Raw genomic sequence first — 18961 nt, 5'->3', positions numbered from 1 at the left:
TGTAGGAGAAGTAGCATCTTGAAAAATTGTTTCGAGACAGTCGGACAGCTAGACGGACGGACGATGGACATCTTACTATCGCATAAGCTTTTCCTGGTCTCTGACCAGTAGAGCTAAAACCGGTTTTTCAATACAGAAAACGAAATCTCTTATTTACTTTCTGAACAAACAACGATGCATTCACCTTTAAACATTTGGCAATCAAAACGCCAGTATTTTTTTTAACTTTTTCTTTACAATCAATGTTATGGTTAATTTGAAGCGTTCTTTTGGAACCAATTCAAATGCATTCAGATTTACCTAAATGTAACGATAATTTTTTAACAATGCAAGTATTCTTTACATATTAAAAGGCCAAAGTAAATGAATTATACATGTTATTTACATGTATTTTCCCTATAGCAGTAAGTCGTTTGCGTGGCGCAGTGGTTAAAGCGTCTTCTCTAGAGTCGCGAAGTAAGGAGTCGATACTTAAGTCGGGGGTTTGAATCCCATTGTGGGACTTGGAGACTGGTAAGGAATAGACTGTATTTACTGAGGTCGCAATTGGTACTGGCACGAAAAAATCTAATTAAAATTAGATGTTAGTAAAATTAGATGTTAGATCCGCTTGCATACTCGCTACACTAGCATCTAACAACATCCCACTGAGGGTCACGTCAGAGGTTCTACACTAAAAACCAACTCTAGCATAAGACTACACATCACCGCCCATTTGATAAACGCATTTATGCAACTTCCACCCTCCTTGGCCATGTTTTTCTTTCTGTATTGACCACCTATTCAAATAAGTGATATCACCTATTCAGTTTTTGAAAAGGTAATATCACCTATCTGAATAAGTGATATCACGTGTTCAAATAGGTTGTTAGGAATATTACAAATACATGTACTCAAAACTGACAAACGATTTTGAAGAATTTCCCCCTTAGAAAGGGAGCTTCGTGTATAAATTGGATTACCACTAGTGGAATTAAATCCGAGCTCCTCTGAAATACAATTTATATATGAGCCTTACAAAGACAATGTTGTTACCTGCTTTGTCTGCAGGGACAAGTACATACTGTCAGATTATGACTCAATAACACATGTATATCTAATAATTTTTCCACTTATGATTTACTAAACACAGAAGGGTTTTCATTTTTTTATTTTATTCAAAATAAATACTTTTCATAATTATTGTATGAGGGAATGATTAACATTGAAATATCATTATGTTGCGATTTGGATGTTAGCGTGAATAAATTAATAGTATTACAAAATATTGGGTAAACAATGTATTTAACAAATGACAACTGGAACAAGCAAAACGTCTATCAAATACGATATGGCTCTTTTTGTGAACATAATTTTAACATTCTGATGAATTGTATAACTTGAGTCCAGGGTAATACAGAATTAAATTACTAGTACTTAAATATAATTATTTATATGATAATTACGGTATGTCATTCCGAAAATATAGATTACAACTTCAAATTCTAGTACTAGTTTAACAAATTTCAATATCACCACTATCTATTACTTTCTTTGTATTTATGTCTAAGTTTTACTCAAAATATTGCAAAAATTCACTCTATATAATGCAAAGTCAACGTTCCTTGTTCAGAAATTTAGCATAGAAATTTTTCAAATTTTTTCATTCTATTAAATCTCACTGAAATGTGATGAGATAGTCAGGATAGCCTTGGGTATCATTGAATATAATGTACATAACAGGATTTGCCATATTGTTTACCACTGAGTCATACAGAATATGTGACTGTTGACCCTTTGCAGGTGGAACCCTCATACCACCCTTGCCAACAGTAAATTCCCCGGTCAGGACTTTACACAAGTACATTCGCTTATTTCCACTTGGGTCTCGTCTGGAATATGTATCCTGTGCTGAATATCCTGCGTTTACAGCAAAATAAACTCCTTCACCATAAGCCACAGCTGTAATCACAAAATATAATTACACATGACACATCTATCGATAAAAAAATTACATTGTATCATTAAATTATTTTTTAAATATGCTTTAAAGATATAAAATCATTGAGCTTTAATTTTTTTCAGAAACATATTAACAGTTATTATTTAAAGCTTCACTTCTTTGAATATGTAATAAAAATTTAGTATGAAAAAAGTCAGTTAACATTTCACTCAATGGTAAATTGTATTTGCTAACAAAGTCATTGTATCGAGCAAAGAACGTACGAAACGATGATGAAATGTAAGATGTACATGTAAGACAATAAATAGTTTAGTCTGTGATTTGTACCATTTTTGCCACAGTAGCTCCTGTTGAAGCCTAAAGAGTTGATACTGTTAACTGCCTCTGGAGCAGTCCCATGCCAGAGTTCTCTCTCGTTCTGTGTACCAGGGGGATTCTGAGTATCTAACAACTTCTTTTTGGCCACATATTGTTGGTACAGCATCTTGTTCTGTATTCTCTCCAACTACAATTTTTTAATGCACACTGTAAAAATCACATATTTTCAAAAGGTTCAGTAGTAGTGCATATGAAATTTTACATTTCGTGGCGGTCATAAATTTGTAGGTTTCTCCATACTTTAAAAAATAATGATAAGGAAACCCCCATGAAATTTGTGATTTCACAGTATTTTCAGTTACTCTGTGTTCTACAGAAGTATAATTCATATTTTACTTTTACATATATATTCAAAACAGGTTTATGTACCATATGTCATATCCTAACTTGTAAGGTACATGTAGCATAATTTAAATTTCAGGTTTCCAACAGGCATTCATTAAATCATTTTTTTTAAGTTTCTTATGTTAGATCAAACTTAAACCCACTGTAAGCCCCTGTTAGTAATAGGGTAAATGAAGAAATCCATAAACAATTATGTTTCAAAAACTGGCCTTTTTGTGTAACAAAATCATAACCAGAAGTCTCTGTCGAGACTGTAGCTCTACTGGTTTATACTTAAAACAAAGGAAGAGAAAAGTAGAAGTTGGGACTTGAAACTTTAAAACAGCAATAAATAGAAAAATGATCCTTGCCACTAATCAAAATAAAAACCAATGCACAGAATTATGTATCTTAGTATAGTCTACTTGTGTGCCAAATTATATTGTAATCGGACCAAAACTGTAGGAGAAGTAGCATTTTAAAAGAATTTCTCATAAATTTCTATTTTTAGTAACCACAGCAACATTGTTCATCGAAATCAAAAACCGATGCACAGAATTATGTATCTTAGTGTAGTCTACTTGTGTGCCAAGTTATATTGATATCGGACCAAAACTGTAGGAGGAGTACCATTTTGAAAGAATTTCTTAGAGATTTCTATTTTTAGTCACCACGGCAACACCGTTCATCAAAATCAAAAACCAATGCACAGAATTATGTATCTTAGTGTAGTGTACTTTTGTGCCAAGTTATATTGAAATCGGACCAAAACTGTAGGAGTAGTAGCATTTTGAAAGAATTTCTCAGAAATTTCTATTTTTAGTAACCACGGCAACACCGTTCATCGAAATCAAAAACCGATGCACAGAATTATGTATCTTGGTGTAGTCTACTTGTGTGCCAAGTTATATCGAAATTGGACCAAAACTGTAGGAGGAGTAGCATTTTGCAAAATTGTTTACAGACAGACAGACAGACGGACGGACGACGGACGCATTACTATCGCATAAGCTCTTCTGGTCTCTGACCAGTAGAGCTAAAAATGGATTGTATTTTGCAAACAAGGTTAAGTGAGATTGATAATACCATTGTATTATTATCTTATTTCTTAGTAGTCTGTCTTGGTTTAGAAATTGTTCATACATGCTTTTGCTTTTAACAATAAAAGGCTTTCTTTGCAATTGGTTGTTAGAAAGCGGGTAATGAAATGTGTTTCTGCAATTGATGCAACATTAATTTACTTACTAATAACCAAAGAACAAGAGGCCCATGGGCCACATCGCTCACCTGAGAAGCTTTGACCATTCTGTTCTTTACCAGATTTCACCCTTGCTATACATAATGCATCCCCACCCTACCCCACAGATCATAATTTAGACATTTTGAAATCTACACTACCCCATGATCCTTCCATGGACACATATGTTTCAGCTTTTTTGGCCCAGTGGTTCCTGAGAAGAGGATTTTCAAAGATTTTTCCTATATATTTCTATGTAAAATTTTGATTCCCTATAATGGCCCCGCCCTTCCCCCGGGGGTCATGATTCCTACAATTTAGAATTTACACTACCCCAGAATGCTTCCACATAAGCTTCACTTTTTCTGGCCCAGTGGTTCTTGAGAAGAAAATTTTCAAAGATTTTTCCTATATATTTCTATATAAAACTTTGATTCCCCATTGTGGCCCCGCCCTTCCCCCGGGTGTCATTATTTGAACAATTTAGAATCTACATTATACCAGGATGCTTCCACATAAGTTTCAGCTTTTCTGGCCCAGTGGTTCTTGAGAAGAAGATTTTCAAAGATTTTTCCTATATACTTCTATATAAAACTTTGATTCCCCATTGCGGCCCCAACCATCCCCCGGGGGTCATTATTTGAACAATTTAGAATCTACATTATACCAGGATGCTTCCACATAAGTTTCAGCTTTTCTGACCCAGTGGTTCTTGAGAAGAAGATTTTCAAAGATTTTTCCTATATATTTCTATGTAAAACTTTGATTCCCCATTGTGGCCCCGCCCTTCCCCCGGGGGTCATGATTTGAACAATTTAGAATCTACACTACCCCAGGATGCTTTCCCTTCATTTTAACAATTTATATTCCCCTTTACCCAAAGATGCTTTGTATTAAGTTTGGTCAAAATCAGCTCAGAGGTTCTTGAGAAGAAGTCGAAAATGTGAAAAGTTTACAGATGGACAGCTAGACGGACGGACGGACGGACGACGGACAAAATGTGATCAGAAAAGCTCACTTGAGCCTTCGGCTCAGGTGAGCTAAAAACATTTTATTGTTCATATTTGTATCTATATTTCTTTGTTTGTTTGTTCATATCTGTATAAATAAACATTAAAAGTAGGATCATAAAGATTAATCATTGTATTATTGATATGTAAGTTACAGTATGTTCCATTGATAGCCACTGATTGAGAAATCTGTACAGGTGACATGCCTAGTGTTGTTCATGTACTGATAAATGTCAATGATTTTTCTTACGAAAATATTCATTGGATGTAAATATATTAGATTAACTTATAGAGACATAAAGCAAAACTATGCATAAATATTATGATAATGGTATATTGCTACTAAAATAAGGTATGTTGAAGATGGAAAGGTTGAAGCCATCATATAAATAATAAAGTTAATTAAGTTGTTTGTTGCATCAGACTGATGAAAAAAATATTATCATCAGATTTGTTTTCTTAAATAAGGAAATAGAATTGCTAACTTAATATAAAAATGGGTTTTAAAAAGAGACGTTTTTTTCTGTTTAATATTTATTTGTTGGTTGTTGTAGTTTGATTTTTATTTCCTTGTCTTTATATTCTATTAATGAATCTTGTATTAATGAATATTTATCTTTTATTTTGTAAGGCTATTATAATAAAATAAAAGAATCTATCAAGTAAAGAAGAAATTAAATATCATTCCCTTTACATAGCATCAGTATATTTTCAATATTCCTGGCCTTCGAAAAAAAAAAATCCAGCAAAACGAGGTAGCATATGATATTATACTAGTTAGTAAACTGCTACTCTTCTATCTTACCTTGACTATGTTCCTGTTTCCTACTTCTTGCTGGAATTTATTGATAACATGAGTGTACTCTGGTGAACCACTCTGTACCATGACTACAACCAGGTTCTCCGAGTCCTTCATCTGGGACCATTCTGGTGGAGGTTCAAATGTCGAATCTGGAGAAGATTGTTAAAAAAAATTGTTCCTTATCCTTTTTTCTAGTTAGAATGATAAACAGTACAGATTTTATTTCAATAATAATAATTCATATATATTAGTTTAAATAACAAAATCAAAATTATTTTAACAAGAGGCCCACGGGCCACATCGCTCACCTGAGTAACTTGGGTGATGCAGATCTTTTTTAAAGATTTATTCTATACATATTTCTATGTAAAACTTGGATTCCCTATTGTGGCCCCGCACTATCCCCGGGGGTCATAATTTTAACAATTTAATATCTACACTACCCAAGGATGATTCCACATAAGTTTCAGCTTTCCTGGTCCAGTGGTTCTTGAGAAGAAGATTTTTAAAGATTTGTTCTAAATATTTCTATGTAAAACTTGGATTCCCTATTGTGGCCCCGCCCTACCCCAGGGGGTCATGATTTTAACAATTTAATATCTACACTACCCTAGGATGCTCCCACATAAGTTTCAGCTCTCCTGGCCCAGTGATTCTTGAGAAGAAGATTTTTAAAGATTTGTTCTATATATTTCTATGTAAAACTTGGATTCCCTATTGTGGCCCCGCCCTACCCCCGGGGGTCATGATTTTAACAATTATATATCTACACTACCCAAGGATGCTTCCACATAAGTTTCAGCATTCCTGGCCCAGTGGTTCTTGAGAAGAAGATTTTTAAAGATTTGTTCTATATATTTCTATGTAAAACTTGGATTCCCCATTGTGGCCCCGCCCTACCCGCAGGGGTCATGATTTTAACAATTTAATATCTACACTACCCCAGAATGCTTTCATATAAGTTTCAGCTTTTCTGGCCCAGTGGTTCTTGAGAAGAAGATTTTTTAATGATCCCACCCTATTTTTGCATTTTCTTGATTATCTCCCCTTGGAAGGGGTCTTGGCCCTTGATTTTAACAATTCAAATTCCCCTTTACCCAAGGATGCTTTGTACCAAGTTTGCTTAAAATTGGCCCAGTGGTTCTTGAGAAGAAGTTGAAAATGTGAAAAGTTTACAGACGGACGCACAGACAGACGGACGGACGGACGATGGACAACGGGTGATCAGAAAAGCTCACTTGAGCTTTCAGCTCAGGTGAGCTAAAAATCACAAAGTTTATATCAAGAAATGTAATTTTTTTAGTGTAAAATAAGTATTAAGGAAGATGAATGTTAAGGACCCTCTATACATCAATGCAAATTGTTTTCAGACTTTGAGAAAAATATTATATTGCGTAAAGGTATTTAAGTTCAGCTTAAGGTTTCGTCAAAGGTCAACATGTCTAAAAATTTATTTTTTCAATTGCTCCAAAACTATGTGAGGAAAAAAGTTAAACCTTTAACAAATTATACATATATCATTAATTAATAGATAGAAAGTATCACTTGAAAACAAATCTTTTAAAATAATATATTTTTTAAGAAAAATTTTATTTAAAAATGTGCATATTTGTAAAAACAAGAGGCCCACGGGCCTTATAGGTCACCTGAGCATTCTGCAACAACTTTCCAGTTATTGAATTTGATTCATGTTTTAAGCCAGATGCTATATGGCATTCACAATTTTGAAAGAGGCACCATTGATCATCATAACAATTCACTTAGCAGTTGCTTAGCTTGGTTTATTGATTTGAAAATGTCCAATAATAAGTTCATAGGATCTTCATGAACGTTTCATGAACATTTCATGAATAAAATTCATGAAAAATTCAAGGAAATTCATGAATTATTCATGATCACCTCGCAAGGGTACTGAATACCCATACGCAAGGTAGGGGAACAAGAATGCATTCCAACTTATCAGTAATATTCAGCAATAATCAGTAGTGCCCCTAACACTGTGAAATAAACCCCTGACCCTAGGTCCAAACATTGCACAAATTTTAAAAAGGCAACCTTAAAATTGCCTATCAAAAAACAAATAAATGTTTTATAAATACAAAGGAGCAGATTTCAAACAATTAATTCATTTTCAGTATTTAAGTAGAGCCCCACCCCCACCCCTGACCCTGGGGCCTTGAAATTCACAATTCTGCAAGATTAGGGCCCTTGCTCATCATAACTATACAGGTAGTTCATCTGCTTCATACCCAGAGACAGAGAAGAAAATTTTCAAAGATTTAATGTATTTTCACTATATAATCAATAGAGCCCCCCCAACACCAGAACCCCTGACCCTGGGACCATAAAATTCACAATTTTGGTAAAAGCACTCTTGCTCATCATAACTATACACTTAGTTTATTTAATACCTAGGAGCAGAGAAGAAGATTTTCAAAGAATTCATGTATTTTTAATATATAATCTATAGAGCCCCCCCCCCAACACCAGAACCCTTGACCCTAGGACCATAAAATTCACAAATTTGGTAGAGGCACTCATGCTCATCATAACTATGTACGTAGTTAGTTTATTTAATATCTAGGAGCAGAGAAGAAGATTTTCAAAGAATTCATGTATTTTTACTATATAATCTATAGATCCCCCCCCCCTTACACCAGAACCCTTGACCCTGGGGCCATAAAATTCACAATTTTGATAGAGGCACTCTTGCTCATCCTAACTATGCTACTTAGTTGGTTTTTTTAATACCCAGGGGCAGAGAAGAAGATTTTCAGAGAAATCATGTATTTTCACTGTATATAATCAATGGAGCCCCACCCTAACACCAGAACCCCTGACCCTGGGGCCATAAAATTCACAATTTTGGTAGAGGCACTCTTGCTCATCATAACTATCTACTTAGTTGGTTTATTTAATACCCAGGAGCAGAGAAGAAGATTTTCAAAGAAACAATGCATTTTCACTATATACTTATTTAGCCCTGCCCTAGCACTAGAACCCCTGACCCCAGGGCCATGAATTTCACAATTTTGGTAGAGGACTCAATGCTGATTACAATCATGCAAACAGTTTGACTGCGTGATGTCCAGGAGTAAAGAAGAAGATTTTTAAAGATTGCATTAATTTTAGTGGTTTTGGCCCCACCCCTCAGGCCCCAGGGGGGCAGGGATCATGAAATTCACAATTTTTGTTCCCCTTCACCCATAGATGCTTTGTGCCAAATTTGGTTGAAATTGGTTCAGTGGTTGCAGAGAAGAAGCTGAAAATGTTTAAAAGTTTACGACCGACGTACGACGAACGACGACAGACGAAAACAGATAGCAATAGGTCACCTGAGTAAACTCAGGTGACCTAAAAAAATCCACCTTCTTAATTCTGTCCTTTTGTGAAAGCCATCATTGCAGAAATAATTTATGTTTATCAATGAAGGGCAAGTTGGACGTGAATGGTCTCTGAAAGGCTTTTATAGAAAGCATGACATTTTTAAAGACAGGACCCTATAGAATCTGCCATTTGCAATGTACTTTCGAATTGGCTTTGAAGTCTTGATATTTGGACAAAGTTAACACAGAAAACACCTTTCCAGAGGCTATCCAAGTCCAACTTGCCCTTCATTGATAAATATTGATTGTTTCTGCAATAATGGCTTACTAAAAGCACGGAAATAATTAGGTGTATTTTTCAAAACTATTATGCATTTTTAAAAGGAATTTTTCTCGATAAATACCGGTATTTTGTTCTAACTAAAGTATTTTTTATCAAGTGATACTTTCCATCTGTTAATCTATGATATATTAATAATCTGTAAAAGTTTTAACTTTATAGCTCACATAGTATTGAAGCTATTGTAAATTTTCTTTTTTTGGACATGTTGAACTTTGACGAAAAATTAACTATTTAATTTTCACTATAGGGTATGTGGCATTCATCCCCAGGAAAATTGTTCAAACATAACACAGTATCAGTGAAAAGAAATCAGGATTATTTACTCCACGAAGAAAACAAATGTAAACAAGAGATGTTTGTAAAACACTAATGCCCCCTCCCCCCTCCCCCCAAAAGGGCAATATAGGGCATAACTCTGTCTAAAATGGTGCAACCCTCCCAAAACATTCTTGACCTAGATATTCAGCTGAAAAATCTGTATACTAAATTTCATTTCAATATGTGCAACCTCTTAAAGAAAATGAACGGAAACTGCTTATAAGTGGATTTTTTTCTAAGTCCAAGGGGCATAACTCCAACAAGAAGGATGCGATGGTACCCAAAACATTTCTTGATCTAGATATTTATCTGATATACCTGTAAACTAAATTTCATTTCAATATATATGCAACCTCTGCAAAGAAAATGAACAGAAACTGCATATAAGTGGAATTTTTCTAAGTCCAGGGGGCATAACTCTTACAAAAAGGATGTGATGGTACCCAAAATAGAATTTGACCTAGATATTCATCTGATATATCTGTATATTAAATTTCATTTCAATATGTGCAACCTCTGCAAAGAAAATGAACGGAAACTGCAAATAAGTGGAATTTTTCTGAGTCCAAGGGGCATAACTCTGTCAAAAATGGCGCGATCATACCCAAAATAGAACTTGACCTAGATATTAAGCTCATTAATCTGTATACTAAATTTCATTTCAATATGTGCAACCCCTGCGAAGAAAATGAACGAAACTGCAAATAAGTGGAATTTTTCTGAGTCCAAGGGGCATAACTCTGTCAAAAATGGTGCGATCGTACCCAAAACAGAACTTGGCCTAGATATTTACCTGATAAACCTGTATACCAAATTTCATTTCAGTATGTGCAACGGTTGTGAAGAAAATGAACAGAAACTAAATGGACCGACAGACCGACCGAGGGACAGCAGCAAAGCAATATGCCCTCCCTTCTTCGAAAGCGGGCATAATAACATGCATTTCATTTTGTTATCTTAGCTTTTTAAGATATTTAGAATACTTCAATTGATTACAAATTGAGTAATATACATGTATGGTAAATTTCTATTTTTTAACATGTAGATCTAAGAGTAGATCACCCTAACTGTGTTCAGTAAAGAGAGGGTTCTTTAATTAGATTCACTTTTTACTAAAAAACTCTGTTCCGATGAACAATCGTCCGGATACTGAAGAATCCGGAAATCTGGCGTTCGGATATCTGAAGGTCCACTGTATAAATATATGATCCAATGTGGCAAAAATAGAGTAAAATAGAGAAGAATATAAATTGTAACTAGAATACCCTTGATTTTGTCTCTACGGGTCACCGTTGTGACATCTGTTGGATCATCGCTCGGGTATTCCTCCATGTTGTTGAAGTTGATCGTATACTCAGTCCCTGCTTGATCTGTAAATTTCACATCCGGCTGTTTGTTGCGGTAAGCTTTCTCCACCAGCAAGTTAATGTTCTTTGGGTACGCCAGCAATTCATTTTGGCCATCTGAGTTGTCAACAAAATACCACTGCACAATGTCGGAGACAAGTTCTGCTTCCAGTTTTGCTTGCTTACTGCGATCGGCATCTCGAAGCAGACCATGGACATGATCAGCAGCTTCCAGTAATGCCTCATTGGTTCCGTGAAGGGTGACAACGCCTTTCTCTTTATCAATTGTAACATCGATATCAAATTTTTGTTTCAAATTGTGAAGAGCATTAACCTATGAAAGAAAAGAATTAGTTTCACCAAATAATTTTTTTTTTCAAAAGGCTTGCATTTGTACAGTAGAAAAGGGTATACATATTGATATATCATTTTTTTTTTAATTGTAGCTTATCCTTCTAAGACATTGGTTACAGGGTTATTATTTTGCAGAATTGCTTTTCTGGTTTAATCAAAGGTAAAAAAAAAAATATAGTATACATATTTCTTAGATTGCTATAATTATTTCTTTGATGAGAGTTATGCTGAAACAAATTTTTGCAGCAAACATTTTGACTGCAAAGATAGCAAATTAAGTTAAAACCCATGCTGAAAAAAGTATGTATGCTGTACATACTAGTATTACAATAACTTCACAGAACAAAATATTCAAAGTTTATGAGGACTCAAAAGGACAAAACATAAAAGAAATTAGATTACGTCATCTTGCAGAATCTGACATGTAATATACGAACACTTTACCTGTCCTTGTGTAATATGCTTAATTATGGGGTCTGGATAATCTTTCGTGGTGAAATCTGCATCTAGCAGGCTCTCTAATTTTTTTATTCCTGCCTCAATATCTTTATCGCTGTCAGCAAAAACCACAATGACTGCAGAAGACTGGTCCTCTGGTTTGTCTGCAAACACTGGTTTCCATCTTTTACTACTTTCATGCTTTCCCCCTAAAATCCATTTATGTATAGTTTCAATACGTTTATATATGACTTCAACTTTAATTAGTGACCAAGAAATATGTGCAAGTTATGAAACCTTCTTTTATTCGTTAATATTTCTAGTCACCAATGATTTATTCAATCTATGTATATATGCAGAATGTTTAATACTGCAGAAAAAATTAAACTTCTGATATTGTAAATCACATTATATTCGTGAGAACTTTATTTTCACGTATTTATATACTGTAAATCAATTTTTATTTGCGACGACTCGCGATCAAGCATTCTTGGAACTGTTTCAAATAGACACAGAGACTCAAAGGACAGGTTCGCGGCTAGAAATATTCGCGATGACGTCTCTTTCGCAAACCTCGCAAAAATTTCTCGCACACGAATAAAAGTTGGTTTACAATAATCGAGGCAGTGCGCTCGAAAAAATATCAATATTATATAGAAAAGAAACAGATTTCGTTAAAATTTTATCTTCTTCAGATTTCCTTACGCATATTGTACATGGTGAGGATCTAAGAAGTCTGATTTTAATCACAGGCACATGACAAATGGATGATGTAACACCCCCCACACCCACCCCCCACCCCACACACACACCCAGCTCCTGAAAATTTTTATTAGACCACAAAACTTATCAAAATACATGATTTCCTAGTCTGTCATTCTTGTATTATGATATCAGATAAAATTATCATTTTCCGCTTTTGTAAAGATTAAGCGATTGGTCCTACACAGTATATAAAAACACTATTAGGACCAATCCCTAAATCTTGACAAAAAGGGGGAAGAAAGCTGGGGGGTGGGGGTTACACCATCTATTCGTCAGGTGCCTGTGATTTTCATTAGATTGAGAATCTTGCCTAATACTAAGTATTATATTTTGCATTTATTATCCTTTTACTAACAGCATGACAGTTTGCTTGGTGGGGGTTAAAAGTTTATGTCCTTATAATCAATTTACTCATTGATTTGATGTTTGATTTCAATGACATCAATGCTAATTTGCATATGAAACTCAGAATACAATGATGATACCCTGATAATACTGACCCATCACATTAAATGATTGTTTACCAGTGCATGTACATTATTTGTAGTCTGAGCAGCAACTTGTTGCGTGAGGTATAAAAATTTAAATGGAAGTAGTAAGGCTACTCTGCTACTGTTGTTCTATATAGCTATCAATTTCATCATTATAAGGAGTAAAACTTGCTTTGTCCGTCCACATGCAATTGTTTTTTACTGCATAGTAGTAAACAATCAATCAATAGTGCCAGTGGTAATGCTAGGTGTTTTTTTTATATGCAAATGAGTATTGATTTCATTGAAATCAAACATCCAATCGATGAGTAAAATGACAATTCAGCATACAATGATTTAGCACGCCCTATCAAGCAAACTGTCATCCTGTAAGTAAAACAATAAAAATTGATGAATATCTTGTCTCATCCAGAATGTTATCTAATCTGACCAATATCTGTGGAACCAGTGGTGGTCAGAATAGACAAATATTACTGTGAACCCCAGGTTAATTGATCTTAAACTGAAAAAGAGGAAGTTCGCTCATTTAATTTGGGGAGATACATGTATAAGAGTTTTTTTAAGCCTACCTGAAAGAAAGTTAGAAAACATATCAAAATATCCTTTAGGTTTCGCTCCTTTTGCCTCAAAACACTTCTGCATGGCTATGATGAACTGTTGAGTCATCTGATGGTCATATATAATGACATGAACCTCTGAAATCGTCTTTGTACTGGAGGATACTTTATTTACAGCATCAAAAATTTCCTGAGCAAAATCCTCAACTTTCTGTTGATGACCTCCTTGTCCTGTGGAGAAATTAATACTTATAAAGGGTTACAAATAGGGGACTAACCACTGCAAATGTAAAAGTTTAAAAATATCATATCATAAAATACAACAAAACCTGATTAATATGAAGAAAAGTCTTCCTTAACATACAGTACCCCCAGTAATATTTGATTAATATACGGTACAATTTTTTTTGGTAATAAAGGAAAACTTTTATGAATCGTATGAATCCCAAGAAAGACTCTGTAAATATAAAAATTTTTGATTAAGGGGAAGCAAAATCATAAGGAACAGTAATTCCCTTAAATATAACCAATTTTTCTTTAATTTTCAAATATACCTGGTGAAATAACTCTACAAATAACTTTCTTGACAAGCCAAAACATAAAAAATACATTGAACGTGTTAAATTATAAAAAAAAAAAAAAAAAATCTTTGTATTGATACATGTATCAGAAAAATTAAATCAAATTTAAAATGCTAATATATGATGCTGGCCGAAACTAAAAAATTGACATTGATAATAATCTTACACATTTTCTAATTTATCTGATTACTAGTAATATTTTAAAAATGACTATACATTTTTAAATTTTTAACTAGTTAGATAAATTTTCCAGTTTAATATGTAATTATTCTTGTAGACTGTCAAATCATTAGTTGTCAGCCAATGCCCATACAGGATTAGTTGAACTCAAACACTGCTCTCAAAACTATCAGAGACCTATTATCTACAGAATGACGTACTATTTAAAAAAATCACTTGAAATACAAGATTTCTTGAAAATTCTTACCTGTACCCAGAGCTGGAAATGCCACTGATTTTAATTTCATCTCCTCAACTTTTTTAAAGACATCTGTGATTCTCTTTTTGTATTCACCTCCAGAAACATCAACGTGGATAATATACTTTGAAGGCATCTGGGACTTGTCTCCATTTACTGTGACGGTTACATTGTGTTTCTTCATATTTGACTCTGTTTTCATAAGTTTTAAAAAAATTAATCACTAAAAATCAAAATTGGAAAAAAAAGGGCATGATTAATATACTGGTTATTCATCCACTCATTAAAAGAGAGAAAAAATGAAATCCAACCAAATAATTCGATCTTTCATATAATTTTTGTGGAGTTTTGAAAGCGTTGATGTGAGAACGAGGAGAGCAAGAGGAAAGCGGTAACTACATGTTCAAATGTATATATAAAATATTGCACAGAAATATTAGGATAAATGATACAAGGACATACATGTACAGCTGCACACTACTCTTAAAAGGCATTATCCGCCATATTTCTTATTCGTTGCTATCTCCACAACCCCCTCTATAAGACGATGCCTCTTAATTAACAGTTTAAGATATTTCATTGTAGAGGTCTGACAAGTATAGATGAACATTTTACATTGCAGTGTTACTTGTTGTGATGAATTATTATCAAATTTTATGCACTTCTTCTGCCGAACCAGGAGAAAAGTAACATTAAGTATACAAGTTAATAAATTATTTACAAACAGAAAATTCACATAAAAGCAAAGGAATAAATGCAGAAATTATGAGACCATTTAAGGAATGCACATCAACTACAAGTTTTATTTACATGAACCTGTGTGATTGTGCCTATTTATGAGCACTGTTCTGATATATTTAGCTTTCAAAATCGAATACGAGATATGACTACAATGTACCATTTTCAAGGAGTGACTTTATATGCTACAAACAATTCTGCAAACAATTAAATTAATATTGTAAGTTATATAATATTATAAATTCAATTGGAGGAGAAGTAAAATGTGTAGGGAAGTTTTTTGTTGCATTTTGCCAAAGTACAATTGTGCTGGCTATAGCTTTAATGGCATATTTTTGAAATGTAATTGCATGTAGAATTGAATAAATTTACCTTTACCCACTGCTTCAAAATAAAATATTTTTCAAAAAGATTTTTTAAGCTACAATTAGTGTGATTTCAGATAAAACAGTTTTTTTTTAACTCTTAATTTTCGATGAAAAAAAAGTACTATTAAGGTCATAGGCAATGTAGTTTGAAATTTTTTGGGTTCTTCCCTGGAGTTGAAGAGTTCCACTAAATGAAGGACCCGTGTGCAATACTTTTAATGTCTATATATGGATTTGTACACCCCTTCTAAAACAATTTTTGATGAAAAAAAATGTTGAATTTATGTTTTGTAATTTTTGTGCATTTTTCTTTGAATAATACAAAAATTTTCACAATTTTATATCTTTTCAAAACCCCTGGTAACGCATGCTGATTTTTTGTCTAAGAACATGTAATGGTATTGTAAGATTAAATTTAGAATATCTTGAAAAATTATCAGTAGGTGATGTACGTTGCATATGTCCGTAAATACATTACATGAACATTTGCTTTTGATCTAAATATACTGACATGCAAGAGAAACGCAACACCCTATTTTAGGGGGAAATAATTATGTAAAGTAAAGAATTATGGCACGCCAAATTCACAAAAATGAGATAAACCTAGTTTCACAATTGATAAACTAGGTTTATCGACTGTAAACTATAGTTTACAAACCGTAAACTATAGTTAATGATTCGTTAAGTATAGTTAACAATTCGTTAAGTATAGTTTTCATCTGTAAAACTATATTTAACAGTCGTTAACTATAGTTTACGAATGCTAATCTAAGTTTATCTGTCTGAATAAAGCGTTAACAATAGATTTTGTTGATAAACAAAGATTCACATTTGTTAACTATAGTTTACAATCGTAAACTATATTAGTTAAGAGTTGTTAATCATAGTTTCACAAATTGTGAAACTATATTTATCAGATTGTTAACTATAGTTAATGGTTTGTAAACTATAGTTTACAAATCGTGAAACTGTATTATCAGATAATCTATGTTTTGCAATCGAAAATGATTGTTTTCGATGTTAAGTATAGTTTACGCCATTAACGTTGTTAACAATAGTGTACAGTCCATAAACTATAGTTTACAATCGATGAACCTAGTTTATCAACGGTGAAACTATGTTTTGCTCATTTTTGTGGATTTGGCGTGCCATAAAGAATTTTGTATCTTAAGATTATGGATATCTTCAATTTGGTAAATATTGTTAATTTAACGGTTGAACGATTTTTGTACCATAACCGGAAGTCAAGTTTGAGTCTGCTTAACAGAAATCAAAAAATTGCATGTTTAACAAAACATTTGGCAATAGTATGGAGTTTTAAGGGTTTGTACTGTTCATCCTAAGTAATGCAGCAATATTTCAAAAAATAAAATCACTTTCGTTTCCCGTAACGATACTAAGGCTTCTCGAAAACGGCTTAAGTACACATTTCCATTGCTCTAGCTGGAAAATCTCAAAGTAAAGGTGATGGAGAGTTGATGATGCAAAAATACACTGCACTACGCCTCAACGGGGTCTTATGTATCATATGCATACTGTATACAGGATTATTTTTGCCCCATGTTAATTTCGCCCTTTTGCACTTGCGAACTATTTTGCCCGGTTTTAAATTCTCCCAATCTTAGTTTTGTTTAAGAAATTATGCTGTGTAATTTGAATTCGCACAGTTTTAAATTCGCCCAATCAGAAAGAAGGCGAAAGGGGCGAAAATTTCCCTGTATACAGTAAATGATAGTCCTTGGTCCGGAAGTTCAAGGGTTATTACAATGCGCTAAGTTAGAGAAAATTCTACCTAATCATCTGAAAAACAAGCATTTAAAAATTGCAAAGAATATATCCTTTGCTCAGATCTCGGTATTGATTAACCTATTCTATCGTAGAAATTAAGCTACATTTGTTGTTTAGGGCAGTCTTGCACGTTGTAATTAAATGGCTGGGAGGGGGGAGGTTAATTAACAGTCATATGTTACTTAGTAAAGTTAAAAGATAAACATTTAACATTTTTATCAAATCTCTGATGTTCTGAAAAGTGAGTTTAGCCTTACTGTATTCTTTTTTGAAAATCATTAGATAAAAAATTAAAACATTTGTAGATTACTGCTTGTTGCATTTCTTTTGCATTTCAGTATAGCATTGAACTCTCTGTATATTATATTCCTTGCAAGACACATTTTTAGACATGATAAACCAAAAGACAGAAGTTAGATTCTATTGAATTGCCTATATATCTAATAATTTTTTTTTAAATGTGTATACTTGGATGTCTGAAATAAGTTTGCATGCCTATTGCTGATTTTTTATTGCAAGGATACAGTCATGTAATTCATACTTGAGAGTTGGGTGGGTAGTAACTACACTGCATACATATTTATGTGGTAGTGTCAGATACACGGCTTCCTACTGCTTTGGGCTAGTGGGTTAACCCTTTAGCTCAATTGGTCGAGCACTGGACTGGAAAGCTAGAGGCCCTGGGTTCAATCCCTAGCAGAGGCAATCAATTGTCTCTGTTACATTTATCATTGAAAAAGAGTACTATATACTATACTCCCATTCATTACTTAGTCAATGGCCTTTAGATTGCTTAGAAGAAAATTGAGTTGTTAAAAAATTAGAGGTATGGAACTCTTTTCATAGGGTACCTACAAAAATAAAATTCTTTTAAATCAAATGCTTTACAATTTTACTTTCTATCCATATCTATTCATATGTAAACAATTTTCATTTATTTACTACCAAAGTTCATTCCGGAATTCCTTATACTTCTCGAGATATTCTGAAATCAATTCCAAAATTGACCTTAATTCTTTTTTACTCGACATCAGCATGAAAAGCTTCACTAATTGTTAAGCAGGAATGATGGGACAACTTTTCCCCGGAAAAGTTCTTATTCTATACTCAATGGATATTTGCTCATTTTCATTCAAGCTTTACAAGATTTTCTCTAATTTGATCATATGATCTTACTAAGTCACCAACAACATTTTAGCAGTCTAATTGTTTTTAAAATCAAAAGGTATATTATACATTCCCGGGAAAATTCGTTGAACTACAGCTTCTTTTACATTCATAATCAACATGACGGTGCAGTTGTTGATGTAGACGTTTTCAAATTAATTTTTCGCTAAAGGAATTACTATGGACTTAAACTTACAATCTAGAGTAAGAAATCAACTTTAAAATGTTGAAAGATTTTGCAAATACTATGCTGCATGCAACTCTTTGCTA

The 18961-nt window shown here is 33.5% G+C and overlaps 1 protein-coding gene across 1 annotated transcript; it reads right to left on the bottom strand.

The window, feature by feature from the left end:
* Positions 1-1361: 1361 nt before the first annotated feature.
* LOC134272373 (protein mono-ADP-ribosyltransferase PARP14-like) lies at positions 1362-14847 on the bottom strand. Its single transcript, XM_062754618.1, has 7 exons — positions 14640-14847; positions 13644-13862; positions 11825-12027; positions 10946-11360; positions 5697-5842; positions 2270-2447; positions 1362-1941 (listed from the first exon to the last, which is right to left on the bottom strand). The coding sequence occupies exons 1-7, from the start codon at positions 14830-14832 to the stop codon at positions 1658-1660; spliced, it is 1638 nt and encodes a 545-aa protein (XP_062610602.1). The 5' UTR covers positions 14833-14847; the 3' UTR covers positions 1362-1657.
* Between the last annotated feature and the right edge of the window lie 4114 nt (positions 14848-18961).

The sequence above is a fragment of the Saccostrea cucullata genome, unplaced genomic scaffold (genome assembly GCF_032062105.1).
Source record: "Saccostrea cucullata isolate Sc308-1 unplaced genomic scaffold, CSIRO_AGI_Scuc_v1 ctg8196, whole genome shotgun sequence".
NCBI classification, from domain to species: Eukaryota; Metazoa; Mollusca; class Bivalvia; order Ostreida; family Ostreidae; genus Saccostrea; species Saccostrea cuccullata.
The sequence above is the reverse complement of the archived record's forward strand: the minus strand, read 5'-3'. Positions and strand labels throughout refer to the sequence as shown.